The 18,243-nt window shown below is 37.4% G+C and overlaps 1 protein-coding gene across 1 annotated transcript in view; it reads left to right on the top strand.

Annotated features, from left to right (window-relative positions):
• LOC140165457 (uncharacterized) overlaps positions 1-11,865 on the top strand; it is a 40,008-nt gene extending 28,143 nt beyond the window's left edge. The window contains exons 3-4 of the mRNA XM_072188748.1: positions 7,338-7,396; positions 10,965-11,865. Of these exons, the coding sequence (XP_072044849.1) occupies positions 7,338-7,396; positions 10,965-11,050 (145 nt within the window). The 3' untranslated portion in view covers positions 11,051-11,865. The remainder of the gene's footprint in view (positions 1-7,337; positions 7,397-10,964) is intronic.
• The last annotated feature ends 6,378 nt before the right edge of the window (positions 11,866-18,243 follow it).

The following is an 18,243-nucleotide window of genomic DNA, read 5'->3' on the forward strand; positions in this document are numbered from 1 at the left end:
GTCCCAGCCACCCATCCCCTGGTACCCTGGCCATAAGGGGGGGCTGAAATTCACAGCTGCATATAGCCATATCTTTGATAACATGGACAAGTATAGTGATGATGTACATTATACAAATGATGAGATATCCTCTAAATAGGCACAATTTCACGGCTTTACCAGACGCGTAATGTTGCGAGTAAATTAAACGCCATTTTGTGCGTAGGAAGTTGCAATTAAAAAACTGCGATAATTTAAAATGACTGCAATTTGCAATGAAAAGCAAACCACCAAAAATTTCTCATTTGTAGATGTACACACATTGGTATGCATATAGCCTCTGGCATTGGCCAATTTGTCCTTGTACTATAAAAAGACCATGCACATTCTTCATATGAATCACAGGCCTATATTCACATAGCCATACATGTACCTGTACAGATGTACACACACCCACACAAACAACTGTATTTTATCCAAGGTAATTGCAGACCCCTCCTACATACGGTACCCTATAACCCTAAACATGGGCCATAACACTAACCGTAATTCTAATCCTAACCCTAATCCTAACCCTAATCCTAATCCTAACCCTAACCTAACCCTAATCCCAACCTTAACCCTAACATACCCTTAACAGGCAAACCCTAATCCTATATCAACTTCCTAACCTTAGTCCAAATCCTAATCATATAGCCTTGGAAGGGGGGGGGGTGCTCCTTTTGGAATGGATAATAAATTGGACATTCAAAATCATACTTGTTACACAAAGTGAATTTAATTTCAAGTTTGAAATATATCTGGACTTAGTAAAGTCCAAAATGAAAATAATCTCTGTTGTAATATGTAATCTGACAAGCAAAATGGATAGCAATTATCCATGCTGGTCAGCACTGGGATGGATAAGAGCTATCCATTATTTTCCCATTTCACTTGTATGCATGGATAACTGCTATCCAAGCCTTGGGCCAAACACATGTAAACTGAGAGGCAAAATGGATAGCAATTATCCATGCTGGTCACTCAGCACTATGGATAAGAGCTATCCAATGTCCATTTCACTAGGGCTATCCATGCATGCATTGGTCAAACATGGATAACTGCTATCCAAGCCTTGAGCCATACACCTTAGAACATTAAATTCTTTCAAATTGGACTTTATTTTGTCCACTATATATTTCAAACTTCAAATAATTTTACTTTGTGTAGCAAATATGATTTTGAATTTCCAATTCATTATCCAAATAAATACAATGTTTTAGGACAGACTTGTTGCAGTCTAAAAAGTTTTTTTATTGAATTATCAGTATTGTAACATGGTAGACTTGGAACAAATCTTAATTAATTTTTATTCTCACAAAAAAACATAGATAGCATTAAAATGAGCAGAAATTTGCATAATTTTGGCTAAATTTGGATTGGTAATGATTAGTAATATTAAATCCTACAATTGTATCACAGATGGCAGATATCAAAAATTGTTTAAATGATTTTAATTAGCATTTTTATAGAGAAAAACTGGCATCATTTTCAGTGATGTGCGCCCTTATAATAATTTGCTGATGCGATATCTGGCGATTTGCACGATGGTCGAATTCAGCACCTTTGAAGAGCTAGCGTTTGAACTTGAAAATCACTGTACTGTGAAAGCCGAATAGATTTCATGATGGAATTTGAATGTCTGTGATACTAGTGATGTGAGTAATTATGATTGTGTGTGTGTGGGGGGACATAGACCTGTATATTCAGTATTTAAGCTTATAGATTTCATGCACGTTAAAATGCAAGGCTGTTGATAATGCACTTGTCAATAGAAACCCTGACCCTGTGATACCAGTGATGTGAGTAATTATGATGTGTGTGTGTGTGCTGGGGGGTACATAGGCCTGTATATTCAGTATTTAAGCTTATAGATTTCATGCACGTTAAAATGCAAGGCTGTTGATAATGCACTTGTCAATTGAAACCCTGACCCTGTGATACTAGTGATGTGAGTAATTATGATTGTGGGGGGTGCATAGGCCCGTATGTTCAGTAGTTAAGCTTATAGATTTCATGCACGTGAAAATGAAGACTGTTGACAATGCACTTGTCAATTGAAACCCTGAGTCCCTGACCCACTCCAACCACTGCCTGCAGTGCAGATCAGTACCCGGAACAAATAGCCGGGCAGTTTATTATAACAGACGGGCATTGACACAAAATTTGTCCCTGTAGGGCCGGCCATGTGTTGTTTCCCGTCGGTCCGGGACTTGGCGGGGAGTTTTAACATTTTTGAAATTTAGCCCTGGTATAAGTCCCAGCCACCCATCCCCTGGTACCCTGGCCATAAGGGGGGGGCTGGAAATTCACAGCTGCATATAGCCATATCTTTGATAACATGGACAAGTATAGTGATGATGTACATTATACAAATGATGAGATATCCTCTAAATAGGCACAATTTCACGGCTTTACCAGACGCGTAATGTTGCGAGTAAATTAAACGCCATTTTGTGCGTAGGAAGTTGCAATTAAAAAAACTGCGATAATTTAAAATGACTGCAATTTGCAATGAAAAGCAAACCACCAAAAATTTCTCATTTGTAGATGTACACACATTGGTATGCATATAGCCTCTGGCATTGGCCAATTTGTCCTTGTACTATAAAAAGACCATGCACATTCTTCATATGAATCACAGGCCTATATTCACATAGCCATACATGTACCTGTACAGATGTACACACACCCACACAAACAACTGTATTTTATCCAAGGTAATTGCAGACCCTCCGACATACGGTACCCTATAACCCTAAACATGGGCCATAACACTAACCGTAATTCTAATCCTAACCCTAATCCTAACCCTAATCCTAATCCTAACCCTAACCTAACCCTAATCCCAACCTTAACCCTAACATACCCTTAACAGGCAAACCCTAATCCTATATCAACTTCCTAACCTTAGTCCAAATCCTAATCATATAGCCTTGGAAGGGGGTGCTCCTTTTGGAATGGATAATAAATTGGACATTCAAAATCATACTTGTTACACAAAGTGAATTTAATTTCAAGTTTGAAATATATCTGGACTTAGTAAAGTCCAAAATGAAAATAATCTCTGTTGTAATATGTAATCTGACAAGCAAAATGGATAGCAATTATCCATGCTGGTCAGCACTGGGATGGATAAGAGCTATCCATTATTTTCCCATTTCACTTGTATGCATGGATAACTGCTATCCAAGCCTTGGGCCAAACACATGTAAACTGAGAGGCAAAATGGATAGCAATTATCCATGCTGGTCACTCAGCACTATGGATAAGAGCTATCCAATGTCCATTTCACTAGGGCTATCCATGCATGCATTGGTCAAACATGGATAACTGCTATCCAAGCCTTGAGCCATACACCTTAGAACATTAAATTCTTTCAAATTGGACTTTATTTTGTCCACTATATATTTCAAACTTCAAATAATTTTACTTTGTGTAGCAAATATGATTTTGAATTTCCAATTCATTATCCAAATAAATACAATGTTTTAGGACAGACTTGTTGCAGTCTAAAAAGTTTTTTTATTGAATTATCAGTATTGTAACATGGTAGACTTGGAACAAATCTTAATTAATTTTTATTCTAAGAAAAAACATAGATAGCATTAAAATGAGCAGAAATTTGCATAATTTTGGCTAAATTTGGATTGGTAATGATTAGTAATATTAAATCCTACAATTGTATCACAGATGGCAGATATCAAAATTGTTTAAATGATTTTAATTAGCATTTTATAGAGAAAAACTGGCATCATTTTCAGTGATGTGCGCCCTTATAATAATTTGCTGATGCGATATCTGGCGATTTGCACGATGGTCGAATTCAGCACCTTTGAAGAGCTAGCGTTTGAACTTGAAAATCACTGTACTGTGAAAGCCGAATAGATTTCATGATGGAATTTGAATGTCTGTGATACTAGTGATGTGAGTAATTATGATTGTGTGTGTGTGGGGGGGGGGGGACATAGACCTGTATATTCAGTATTTAAGCTTATAGATTTCATGCACGTTAAAATGCAAGGCTGTTGATAATGCACTTGTCAATAGAAACCCTGACCCTGTGATACTAGTGATGTGAGTAATTATGATTGTGTGTGTGTGCTGGGGGGTACATAGGCCTGTATATTCAGTATTTAAGCTTATAGATTTCATGCACGTTAAAATGCAAGGCTGTTGATAATGCACTTGTCAATTGAAACCCTGACCCTGTGATACTAGTGATGTGAGTAATTATGATTGTGGGGGTGCATAGGCCCGTATGTTCAGTAGTTAAGCTTATAGATTTCATGCACGTGAAAATGAAGACTGTTGACAATGCACTTGTCAATTGAAACCCTGAGTCCCTGACCCACTCCAACCACTGCCTGCAGTGCAGATCAGTACCGGAACAAATAGCCGGGCAGTTTATTATAACAGACGGGCATTGACACAAAATTTGTCCCTGTAGGGCCGGCCATGTGTTGTTTCCCGTCGGTCCGGGACTTGGCGGGGAGTTTTAACATTTTTGAAATTTAGCCCTGGTATAAGTCCCAGCCACCCATCCCCTGGTACCCTGGCCATAAGGGGGGGCTGGAAATTCACAGCTGCATATAGCCATATCTTTGATAACATGGACAAGTATAGTGATGATGTACATTATACAAATGATGAGATATCCTCTAAATAGGCACAATTTCACGGCTTTACCAGACGCGTAATGTTGCGAGTAAATTAAACGCCATTTTGTGCGTAGGAAGTTGCAATTAAAAAACTGCGATAATTTAAAATGACTGCAATTTGCAATGAAAAGCAAACCACCAAAAATTTCTCATTTGTAGATGTACACACATTGGTATGCATATAGCCTCTGGCATTGGCCAATTTGTCCTTGTACTATAAAAAGACCATGCACATTCTTCATATGAATCACAGGCCTATATTCACATAGCCATACATGTACCTGTACAGATGTACACACACCCACACAAACAACTGTATTTTATCCAAGGTAATTGCAGACCCCTCCTACATACGGTACCCTATAACCCTAAACATGGGCCATAACACTAACCGTAATTCTAATCCTAACCCTAATCCTAACCCTAATCCTAATCCTAACCCTAACCTAACCCTAATCCCAACCTTAACCCTAACATACCCTTAACAGGCAAACCCTAATCCTATATCAACTTCCTAACCTTAGTCCAAATCCTAATCATATAGCCTTGGAAGGGGGTGCTCCTTTTGGAATGGATAATAAATTGGACATTCAAAATCATACTTGTTACACAAAGTGAATTTAATTTCAAGTTTGAAATATATCTGGACTTAGTAAAGTCCAAAATGAAAATAATCTCTGTTACATATCAAACCCTTGTAATATTCGAGGTAGGTTTTGGGGAGGATTGGGAGGAAATGCCAGGAGCTGGATGAGAACATGACATGATGGACGGAAGTGGCACTAATTGGTCAATTCAAGGTGTCTGCGTCAAATTGGTGAAATTCCTGAAATTGGGAGGAGAATTTTGGAGGGAAAAAACAAGAGCATAAAGTAATTGTACTTAAAAGGTATTATGTAAGTTGGTGTTAAGTATAAACTTAAGGATCGGGCTATGGAACTTAAACTGAGAAACTTGAGGATTGGGGTGTATAGGTAAAGCTCGTTATAAAGTGGGTGTGGGGTTTGCAGTTTGGTCCATGATTTTTATTGCTAAAGTTGAAAGCGATACGGGCATTAGAAGAGAGAAAAGGAACGAGGTAAACACCCGGGGGGGGGGGGTGGCACTCAATTTGTTTTTGGTAGGGGTGTGCCACCGCCAGTTTCGAACTTGAGGTCTATGGAACTGATCGACCGGCCAAAAAAACAGGGGCTCTAGGGAAATGATCGGGCGGTAAAAAAAGGGGAGTCTTGGGAACTGATCCATTTTTGACACACATTTTTCTAAAGAATCGGTTTCGATCCCTGTCAAAACCTGTGCATCAAATCTAGTATCTCACGATTCTGAAAAAGCAAATGTATCTGTGCTTGACTCACCCACTGAATAATTATAGCAGCAGCACTATAAAGTAAACCCATCATCTATAATGGTTGCCGTAAAGAAAAACAAATACCCACTTGGTTTTACGTGTGCTGAACGGGATCAAGTATGCAGAATTCAGCAGTCTTTCAACAAGATTGGTAGACCTTTACATTCGCTATACAGTTCATGGCCAAAGAAAATGCACATATTTGAGGTATAAGTGATAACATTTGCCCCTACTTTTATTCCCAATGGTATTCTCATTCCAAATGGTCATGGTCCTCAGCCAAAAGGTCAAGGCAGTCCAGCTGGTCGATCGATCGTGGTGATTTCACCCATGTTTACATACAAATGCAGTTAGTGTTGCCACATATGTAGCCTAATATTCTACCCAATATTACATTAACAATGGTTTTCAAATGGTTTCAATGGAAGAAATTGACGGAAAAGCTGGGTTTGCAGAAGTAGCACAGGAAACATACCAATCCAGGCTAGGCATCAGAGCGGCGGTCGCTGAATTATTAGTTTAAGGAACGGCTAGATAACTTGCCAGGCAACAGAACGGTTATGCATATATTCTGGTGTGCATGTGCATGTACCATACTATACTAATAATGTGCATTACTTATAATGTGCATTACAACAAACAGGGAATGAAAGGGTATTATGGAATCATTCACAACGTAAATCCCAGAATTACGTTTATTCTATGTAAAAAAGAAAATCTTAGACAATTGAAATACCAGTGGTTGAATATCACCTAGAACATAAATGTCTTCAGATTTCATACCACCAAATAGTATTATACGGTCGTGCGCCCTGAATGCATTTCTCAGAAAAACCATGCATAGCCTAAAGTAAGCATTAAAATGAGCAGAAATTTGCATAACTTTGGCTAAATTTGGATTGGTCATGATTAGTAATATCAAATCCTGCAAGTGTACCACAGATGGGAGAGATCGAGTATTTTTTAATGATTTTAAGTAGTCGTTTCTGTACAGAAACACTGGCATGATTTTTGAGGTAAATTAGGTAATTCCCAGACATCATAGACTGCGAGGGCCAGTCGTAAAAATAATGACGGTCAACCTATATTTTTTCCCAGTCAGAGGGACCAGGCTATGGCTAATTTCAGCCATCATAGTTGTCGCTAAGAACTGAGTCGCTCTTGCGAAGAAAAAAAATGACGTTTTCTTGAGGCGAACTTAGTACATATCTGTATGGGGATTTATTTGGTGGTGTGATATCATAAGAAATGCCGTTTGTAGTTTTAGAAGTCTCACACTTGTGTTCCTTTTCTTTATTGACTTAAAATAGGGCGGAGAGGACAACTTCAAAGCACCATACTAACGGCTATATCAAAGTGAAAATGTCAGGTAACGGTAAATGGTTTATATATTTCACCAGTGATGGAATAGACATGATAGAGGACAACGCCATGAAATTTTTGTGTCGTTGGACAGATGTTTCAAAAGAACAAATCATTATCAGAATGTTCAAAAAAGAATCTTTCTGCTGTGTTGTCAAATTTTTAACCGGCGCGTTCTGTTCCGTTTCCATGGCAATACTCACCATATTGAAGGATTTTTCTCATTTTTTTTTACATAAAACCAAAGTGTTAGAATTAAACAAGACAATGAATAAACACAAATCCCGACGGGCACACAACCCAACTTGAAAAAAAAAAAGCAAGGGAATGCGATGGCTCGGGATGAGAACCTGCGACCATCCGGTCACCATTAGGCCACCAGATCCTACTGATAACGAGGTATTTCTTTCAAATTAAAAGGAAAAGAAACTTCATATTTGGTTTAGAGAATACATGATACATGGATATGTAACATCTATGAACAAAATCATTGCATACAACGCATTAGATTTTCGGGTGAAAAAATGTACCTTTTTCAATAATTTTTCCAACCAAATTTGACCAAAAATGTAATTTTTACATGAGAAAGGATTTTTATGCGTCATAAAAGTGTATCCATACAGACTGAAACAATAAAAATTATACAATTATATCTCAGAAAAAATCATGGCAACAATGTTATATGCAGTGGTTTCAGTAATATCTTGGCTAACAGAAAAACCTTACTTGGCTTCTTTAGTAGTTCGGGCTCAAACGCTATGCTCATTTAACTAAATCGTCCAGAAAACGAATTGACTACTACAAAATCAAGCTTGTATTGCGTGAACTCAACTTTCATGATTAGCAATTGCATTTTTGCTTTTCAGAAAAAATAAATAAAAGAGGTCATGTCGTAAATGTGATATGCAGCAGAACCAGTAATATCTTGACCAACAGAAAAACTTGGTGGCTTTCCTAATTCAGGTTTTAACACCATGTCCGAATTTACTTATCGCCTGAGTTGGGGCACTTTTTACCAATTTTGCACATCAAATTTATACCGCGTAAAATTAACTCACATTCTTATCGTCAAAGATCTCAGAACAAAGGCAAATGTCTTTCACGTTTTTCTTTTTATTAATTGACATTGCTAAATAAATAATAATTATGATAATTATTTCAAAATCATAAATTGAAATACCACTTTAATGCCCCATTGTTTAAAATTACCCATCTGTAGAGCACCGAAAAGATGGTTCATTATTCAACATTCGTGAGCAATCGTTAGAAAAATCCAAACCATGCATTGATTGTGTATCTTGTGCACTCCGCGTACTATAATAATTTTGTTTAAAAACAGCAAAAATCACGTGTTTTTTCTTCTCGTGTAATACGTTAATGAACGTGTATTACTTGTTGCTCGATAAATTAGACAAAATAATGCACTTGCGCTGATGTTGATGCTTCTAATGCACTCCCATTTCAGGTCGTGCATTAGACGCATCAACATCAGCGCAAGTGCATTATTTTGTCTAATTTATCGAGCAACAAGTAATACGCGTTCTTTAACCTATAATTATTCAGTTACTTTTGCTATACCAAAACACAATTGGCCATATATTCACTTTTTAATACAATTAATAAGTGGCATGTTACAACCTGTATATTGAGGCAGATGTTTGGATATCACAAAAGGCAATTACAACATTTTTCTGTGACCTTTTTGACCTATGACGTCTTGAAATTCATGATTGGTCATAAAATGCATGTTTGTAGTGATATTGACATTTTGACAAAAGATTGACACTTTTTCGTCAATGTAGCAATTTATTGCATTACTAAAGTTGGTAGACCTATGACACTCATGGTATTATTAATATGCAAGGCTTCTTTAAATTTAAGTATTCAAAGAAGGCCGATTCCATGGCAACCATTTTGTTGTAAATTTTATTGAAGAACCTTTGTTGGGAAATTATGCAAATTTTCTAGTAAAATTTACCAAAAATGGGTATAAATGATTATTATTTTGTTTCCGTTTAGAATGTATATTTTTATTGTGGATATCACTGTTTGTGATAAGTTCTAATTTACGAGCTGTTACACGCTTTTTTTTACTTGCGGCTGTCACAATATTTTTAAATGTACTATGTTCGGAACCAAATAACTATATATAACCACATTATTTCCCTACAGTTTACTGACACCAAATATACATGTTCATATCGTGCTGCATATTAGTGGAAAGCTAGTTGATTCCCCTTTACAATGACGCCACTTTTGAAACAATCACCTTTTTCACGGCTGAATACACGTCTTGTGAATGTAGTGGGGTCTCAAACAGAATGTGCCAAATTTGCCATTATTCTATGCTTAAACAACACTAGTCACTAACCTCAATAGCCGATGGAAAAACCATACGCAGCCACAACATCCTGGCACCTCCTCCTCGTGCTGCCCACCAGCCTGGTCACACGTTGCTGTGGATGGCATTCCATTCTCATTCTTTTACCAGGATTCGTCGCAGGTCATTCAACCATTTCAATGTCGCTGTATTGGCTACTCTGGCACCACCAAGCTGGTCCTACAAGTGTTCAATCGACAATCCAATAAGGATTGGGCTGATGGCAGGCCATTCCATTCTAATACTCCCATATTCTATAGGTAGTCGCTGATTACCCTGGCTCTGTGGGGGTGAGCGTTGCTATATTGGAGGATTGTATTAGGTACCAGATTGCAAAGATATGGGATTGCAACTTGCTGCACAGAATAATGGTCAATTTAGCATATTCTGTTTGAGACCCCACTACATTCACAATACGTGTACTCAGCCGTGAAAAAGGTGATTGTTTCAAAGGTAACGTCAGGAACGTACAATGCGATATGAACATGTCACAAATAATCCGATAAATAGATGCTTGAAACATCTTCCCAAACTTTTGTTGAGGAGTTTATTTGTTGGAAACATTTATCGTCAACACTTTTATGTTAGAATATTTTACAGTAAGTTTTCAGAAAATGTAGCCCGATATTTAAACGTTTTCTGGCAACCTTTTCCAACCTTTTGCGAATAATGTCAAAAACGTTCTGTGTTTGCTGGGATTATAGTTTTTGATATGCTCCCGCCACAAGAACCAATATCTTTAATTCGTCCCAGTTTGTCACAGTTTTGGCAGCCGATCTCATTATCATAACGTCTTACCAGAAACACGGCACATGGTCCAACCGCATTTTTCTCGGCAGCTTATTAAAGGCGGGTCGAATGGAATCATGACCTAGCGGTGTTGGCACTCAAATATTGAGACAAATAAAGCTAACACACAAGAGGAATAGTATTGGTCAATAAAGGAGATCTGAAGGCTTGGTACAAGGGGTTTCATTTTCGCCCCATGTACAAGACTTAATAATTAACTCGCCTCGCTGGTCTTAACGTAACTTGCCTATAACTTACCATCAAATAACTTGCCGTTTATCCCTCTCTCGTACCTTTCCATTATAATCACATGTAGACTTGCCCATTTTCAAAAACAAAGTGAAGTAGGTCATATAGTCAATTTATTTACTTTTATTATTATTTACACTGTCTCTAATTCCTACAGCAAGCTGGCAGAAGGATAGTGACATCACGCCAAATGATACGGAAGACAGCGCGAAGCCGCCTATAAAACCGGAACGCTGCAGTTAGCCGGTTGAAATCGGAAGGCAAAGTTCTTTAGAGTAGCGAATTCGTTTGGGACCGAATATTGAACACATTTCCCCATCAGTGGAGCTCATTGTTATTCTCATTTAGTGTTAATTTCATCAAGAAATTGACTCTTTTATCAGTGTAACGATAATTTGGTGAGCAGGATATTAGGTGTGTGAAGGAAATCCATCCCATCTTTGCATGGGATGATCCCATGTTTTCCCATCTTAGTCTACCCCATGCTTGCCTATTGGCTTGCTAGTTAAAATATAGTATACCAGGATCTTGTCGCCACGTGTGTATTGGAACAAGATGGGAAACCTATGAATGGCATAGTTTGGGTTTGAGAAAACATATTTTGTCAGCCTTTTTGAACTTCATCTTGGGCGCCATTTTTTATAGTCTGCTGATTTTGATCAAAGTTGATGCTGTAGACGCTGAGACATGCTACAACATTTCAGTTACCATCTTAATTTTAATGTTACGACAGGCCTGAGCAACTCCAGACTCTTGCAACGTTCAACAAGCTCACTTCAAAAATACTGTTTGAGTAACATTTTTTAAACATTGAAAACACATTATTCCATAAAAAGTGTAATACCTTAATCATGTTAATAATTTAATGAACACATGAATTCAGATTTTAACGGATGTATTAAAATATGAGTGTTTACAATTGGTGTTTATGTAAATAGAAAGTAAGCATTCGTATACTATGTAAATAACTAGGTGCTGATAAATCATAAAAATGCATAAAATGGTGCTGGATATTGTTAGACTTAAATAAGACAAAATAAGTTTACTACAGATTAATAAACGAGATTTGAAAATAAATTTTCTAATCACTATATTAATTTTTGGTGAAATGGTTCTAACAAAAACGGAAATGGGATGTATCTGGCAATGTCAACGATAGCCAATTTTTTTTAGCATCGAGTCGCGAAAAACACCCATATCTCAATTTTGTTATATCATAATCACATTTAAATTGCATCTGCATGTAGAGGAAGATAAATATAAATAATGTATGCTATAATTATGTCCATGAAATAGTACACGAAATTATTTATTTATAACATTCGGCCGAAGCCAGGCTAATCCCAATAGTGCTCAAAGGCTACTAAATTCAAGGGATGCCATCCGGATATGACGGGACAGGGATATGGAAAGAAGTCCGATTTTAGATGCAGGAGGAAAACCGGAGCACCCGGAGAAAAACCTGCGAGGACGAGCATGGATCGGCAACCAAACTCACATGTGGCGCCAAGGGGAATTGAACCACGGCCACAGCGGTGAGAAGCGAGTGAGAAGACCACTACACTAACCCGCCCTCCCGAATTAATATTTTCGTTAAGAAAGACCACGATGTCACCCACAGTTTTCCTTGAAAAAATTGGATGGACACAGCCATACCACTCACGTGTATATTTCTATCACATTCCTCTTATATTTATGGTGTGATGTTTGTATTATATAATCTAATGTTTTAATGACTGGGTACTTTAGATTCATTATTATTATTAGTATCTAATATTATAATTCATCCCATTCTTACTCTTAATATGTATATATTACACAAAATGCAAGGTGGAATATTTTGCGTTATATTTGCATTTAAAAGCTCAACTCAGTAGTGACTTAAACAAGAGTTCAACTGCGCACAACATGTGACAGACTTATCACTGTTTTTATCCTACATAAGAGGATTATTATAATAACAGTCCTAACCCTAAACCCTTACCCTAAATAGCGTCCTCTGTTGTTTGTAAGTAGAGCGGTTCCCAAAAAATAGCTGAACTATGTGGTTAAAAAAAGAACCACTAACCGCGAAATGTGGATATCCAACAAGCTTAAAGTATAAATTAGCCCCCGATAGAGGGTAAAAAGATGGTCCTTGGAAGGATCTAATCAAATCTTCTCGAATAATGGAGCTATGGCCCGTTCTTTATTAGGCAAATTTCAGCATTTTCAGCCTGAAATGAGCTAAAATCGCCTAATATACATTCCGGGTCGTTACCATGGCAACGGGTAACATATTATGAGCGAGCAAAGCCCGGGGAGCAAAGTGGATTTTTACAATCTACACCCAAAGCCCTTTCAACCAACACGATCAATTCTTTTTGACCTTTGCCAACTATGTATGATATTTAGCTGGGGTGACTCTTAATTGCAAAAACCGTACTTGTTCTATACTAAAGCCAAGCAAACACAGTACCATGTTCTGAACAGTTATGAACTCGAATACATAACTAGGATACCATGTCTATCCTAAATACAAAAGGGCAGCCTATAACGATAACCAGCCGGCTGCGCATACTCATAAAAACTTGAACCCAATGTTTCATTTTTATTTTTATTTTGATGAACAAGAAAATTTGAGGGCATAGTACCTGGCCCCTGTCTAGCTATTCCATGCCAACCTGATGTTGATTTCTTCCTTCCTGCAATAAACAAAATTACTCGACTACATTACCACCTAAGACTGAAATTGGCACCAATTGTATCAATTTGGTTAATGCTTCTGAAGACGCAAAGTGAACACACCTACAGGGTGTCCCAAAAAAGAGGCCCCTCATTGCGCCCTCTTTTTTCCTATTTCTGAAAAGCTGATTAAATATATTTTGGTATGTAAAGAAACCTTTACTCGTTAGCTTTAATAAACCAAAACAATTATTTCAACCGGTTCACAACTTTTGAAGATATGCCCTTTTGAATAAAAGTACCCGTTTTTCACTCTGTCCACGGATAGCAAACAGAGTGGTTGGGATGGCTCATGCTGTGGAGTGGCCTGCACGATCACCAGACCTCACACCACTTGATTTTTTTCCTTTGTGGCAAAATCCAAGATCTTCGCAAACGTATTACTGAGTGCATTCGCAAGTACAGGATGGTACGCAACGCAATTGATGCAATGATGACCAGGGCTGAAACCTGTATTCACAAAGGAGGCAACCAGGTAGAGGGCAGAGCAGCACAGTAAACTCACTTCAGAAGAACCAAAGACAACCAAACAGCCTTTTAGGGCTACCTTTTATCCTAAAAAGAGAAATGACTTATGTTGTAAATAAATAAAATAAAAGAAACCAAGAAACAACGGGAGCTCTATGGGAGAGCGTGGCGCAATGGTTAGGGTACTTGCCTTTAGTGCATGAGGTCCCGGGTTCAATTCCCGGCGGTGGCGATTTGCTGGGATATTGACTTGTCAAAATCCGAACAAATCAAATAATAAAAAAAAAGTAAGAAAGTAAGAAACGTGATAAAACAAAAAGGCATAAATAACCAAGAAAAATAAGTAATTGCAAATAAAGCAAAAGAAGTCCCATTCGGCATCCATTTTACCCACAAATTAATGACACTATTAACAAAATCCATTGCCCATAAACCCACCGGTAAAGCCCATCCCATAAATAAAGTTATTTTATAAAGTTATCATTGAGGAATGTTTGATATTCATGCATGGTATGTGTATCCTTTTCAATCTTTGAAGTAGTCAAACCTTCTACGGGGACAGAGTGAAAAACGGGTTGTGAGCCGATTGATATAGTTGTTTTGGTTTATTAAAGCTAACGATTCAAGTTTTTTCACATACCAAAATATATTTGATCAATTTTTCAGAAATAGGAGAAAAAGAGGCCGCAATGAGGGGCCTCTTTTTTTTTTGGGGGGGACACCCTGTATAAAAAATAGAATAAAAAATTACAACTGCGCAACAGAATAGAATGTGTTGCTGAGATAGAAACTGACCCTGAAGTGATCTACCCATGCACACTCTCACGCCCGTATACAATAGTCATACTACTACGTAACTCAAAGAACCTCAATGTAATTAGAATATTATTCAAATTCGGGGAACTCTCAATCGAATATATTTTCATTTCTCCTTCGTATTTCATCTCATTCCTAGTTATCTTTTAACTTGAAGAAGACCGACACTTTATATGTACTTGTCTCACTACTGCGAGACTCAAATTTTATGACACACTGTCAAACTCTTTAAATCAATCTTAAACAGATATCAAATATGACATATGGGGAGTGGTGGGTGGGATAAAACATTTCTGCATCCGTTCTTGCTGAAAAACTGACAGAGAATGACCTTAGCCAACAAAATGGCCCGAGCAAGGACGCCCGTGATTGGCCGTCCTCATACCAAACAAGGCACCCAATTGGCTTCCCATGAAAACATCGCGTGACCTCACGAGAGCGATCCCATTTCAGCCGCAGGGATAATTTCGTGTTTCATTTGACAGGCAAATTAAACTGCATTATCCCCAGACACTGAAATGACGAATACACTCACACCAAAATGTGGGTCTCTTGTCAGCCATGCAGAAAGAACGCATAATTTATTCAAGCAATGTTTTTAGAAAATTCACTGGAATAAGCCAAATAATAATTATTTCTGGACAACTTTTTCGCCCGAAGTAAATACCCGACTGAGCATCCCAACAATAAATTACTGGGAAGCTAGTTGCGTATATAACCCAAGAGTTCCCCTTAACACATTGGGAACTATTTTGCTAGGCACTCATCTAGCGATCAACTCCTTATCCGGAGGAGGAAAAACTGACAGAGAAGAAAATGACCTTAGCCAACAAAATGGCCACCGACGGCCCCGAGCAAGGACGCCCGTGATTGGCCCTCCTGATAACAAACAAGGCACCCAATTGGCTCCCCATGAAAACATCGCGTGACCTCACGAGGGCGATCCCATTTCAGCCACAGGGATAATTTCGTGTTTCATTTGACAGGCAAATTAAACTGCATTTTCATTGTATTATTAGGGAAATTATGAGAAATGAAAACAAACATCTAAAAAAGTTATTCTTATGTTTGACTTTGTTTTATTAGGATATGTAAACCTATTTCTTTTGATTTTTATTGTATTATTAGGAAAATTATGAGAATTGAAAATAAGCATAAAAAAATAAGTTAGTCTTATGTTTGACTTTGTTTTGTTAGGGTTTGTATATTTATTTCGTTTGTTTTTAGTTGTATTATGAGGACAATGATGAAAATTGAGAATAATCATCTAGAAAGAAGTAATTATTCTCATCTTTGACTTTGTTTTATTAGGATTTGTAAATCTTATCTATCAACTTGTACCATAAATTTCAATTATAAAGTATATTTCATAATGTTAAAATATGGAAAAAATAATATATATATTAAAAAAGAGCCCTATGGCAATATTCTCCTGCAGTAAATACTTCCAAATACTTGCATAAAGTTCTGCATAATCTATACAGGGCGAACCCATGCTAATTGTCTACTTTGTACCGGGTGGTGGTCGTCGTGCATCCTCTAAATTCAGTAAATTTTCATCGTCAACCGTGTAATTGAATGGGATTATTTTTAAATTTTAAAACGCTTGAAATATCACAAACAAAATAAGGCCTATGTTAATAAATAATATAAATTCAAGCTAAAACCGTTGGGGTTCGATAATGAACCCCACAAAACTAACCGAGTATATGGAAAATGCCATACGGCCGGGCGGTTTCACAAGTTGCCGGCTCTATCATGCCAATCGCCGACTGCTTTGTACTTGTTACTTTGAATTATTAGTATGGTCGTTGAAGAGGAAAAACAGTGGCTACCCGGAAAAAATTGGTAAAAAGCTGATTTTTGCACCAGGCAAGCAAAATATATCATAGAACATCATATCCAAAATCAGAAAAAATCCTCCTTGGGGAATTCGTTTTATCCAAGATGGCCACCAAAATGGTCGCCACAACATATAATTACAGGGTGTCCCAAAAAAAAAGAGGCCCCTAATTGGACCCTCTTTTTCTCCTATTTCTGAAAAGTTGGTCAAATATATTTTGGTATGTAAAGAAACCTTGAGTCGTTAGCTTTAATAAACCAAAACAATTATATCAATCGGCTCACAACTTTTGAAGATATGCTCTTTTAAAGAAATGTACCCGTTTTTCACTCTGTCCACGGAGAAGGTTTGGCACTTCAAAGATTGAAAAGGAGTACACAAACCATGCATGAATACCAAACATTCCTCAATGATAACTTTATAAAATAACTTTATTTATGGAATGGGCTTTACCGGTGGGTTTATGGGCAATGGATTTTGTTAATAGTGTCATTAATTTGTGGGTAAAATGGATGCCGAATGGGACTACTTTTGCTTTACTTGCAATTACTTATTTTTTCTTGGTTATTTATGCCTTTTTGTTTTATTATGTTTCTTACTTTCTTACTTTGTTGTTTGTTGTTTTTTTTTTATTTACAACATAAGTCATTTCTTTTTTTAGGATAAATGGTAGCCCTAAAAGGCTGTTTGGTTTGTCTTTGGTTCTTCTGAAGTGAGTTTACTGTGCTGCTCTGCCATCTGCTTGGTTGCCTCCTTGACGAATACAGGTTTCGCCCTGGTCCTCATTGCATCAATTGCGTTGCGTACCATCCTTGTGCGCCGGATACTTGCGAATGCATTCAAGTGGTGTGAGGTCTGGTGATCGTGCAGGCCACTCCGCAGCATGAGCCATCCCAACCACTCTGTTTGCTATCCGTGGACAGAGTGAAAAACGGGTACTTTTATTCAAAAGGGCATATCTTCAAAAGTTGTGAGCCGATTGATATAATTGTTTTGGTTTATTAAAGCTAACGATTAAAGGTTTCTTTACATACCAAAATATATATTTCAGAAATAGGAGAAAAAGAGGGCGCAATGTGGGGCCTCTTTTTTTGGGACACCCTGTAGCTGTATCTTGGATTCTAAAGCAGATATGATGATGATTTTAGTGTCTTTGAATACCTGTAAGAGGTCAGAGAATTCAAATGTGTACAAATCTAACACACTGATGTCTTCAATCACACTGAAATTCAAGATGGCCGCCAAAATGCCCACCACCACATATGATTAGATATATCTCCGCTTCTGAAGCAGATATGATGATTTTAGTGTCCTTGAATATATTTAAGAGGTCAAAGAATTCAAATTTGTACGTATCTAAAACACTGATGTCTTCATTCACACTGGAATCCAAGATGGCCGCCAAAATGACCACCACCACATGTTATATTTAGGTATATTTTGGCTTATAAAGCAGATATGATAATGATTTTAGTGTCTTTGAATAGGTTTTAGGTGACACAGAAGTCTTTTGTATTTATCTGCGTATATGTATGTCTTCACTGACACTGTAATCCAACATGGCCCTCAATATTGCTAAAATCAA

This window comes from Amphiura filiformis, chromosome 12 (genome assembly GCF_039555335.1).
Source record: "Amphiura filiformis chromosome 12, Afil_fr2py, whole genome shotgun sequence".
Classification (NCBI taxonomy): Eukaryota; Metazoa; Echinodermata; class Ophiuroidea; order Amphilepidida; family Amphiuridae; genus Amphiura; species Amphiura filiformis.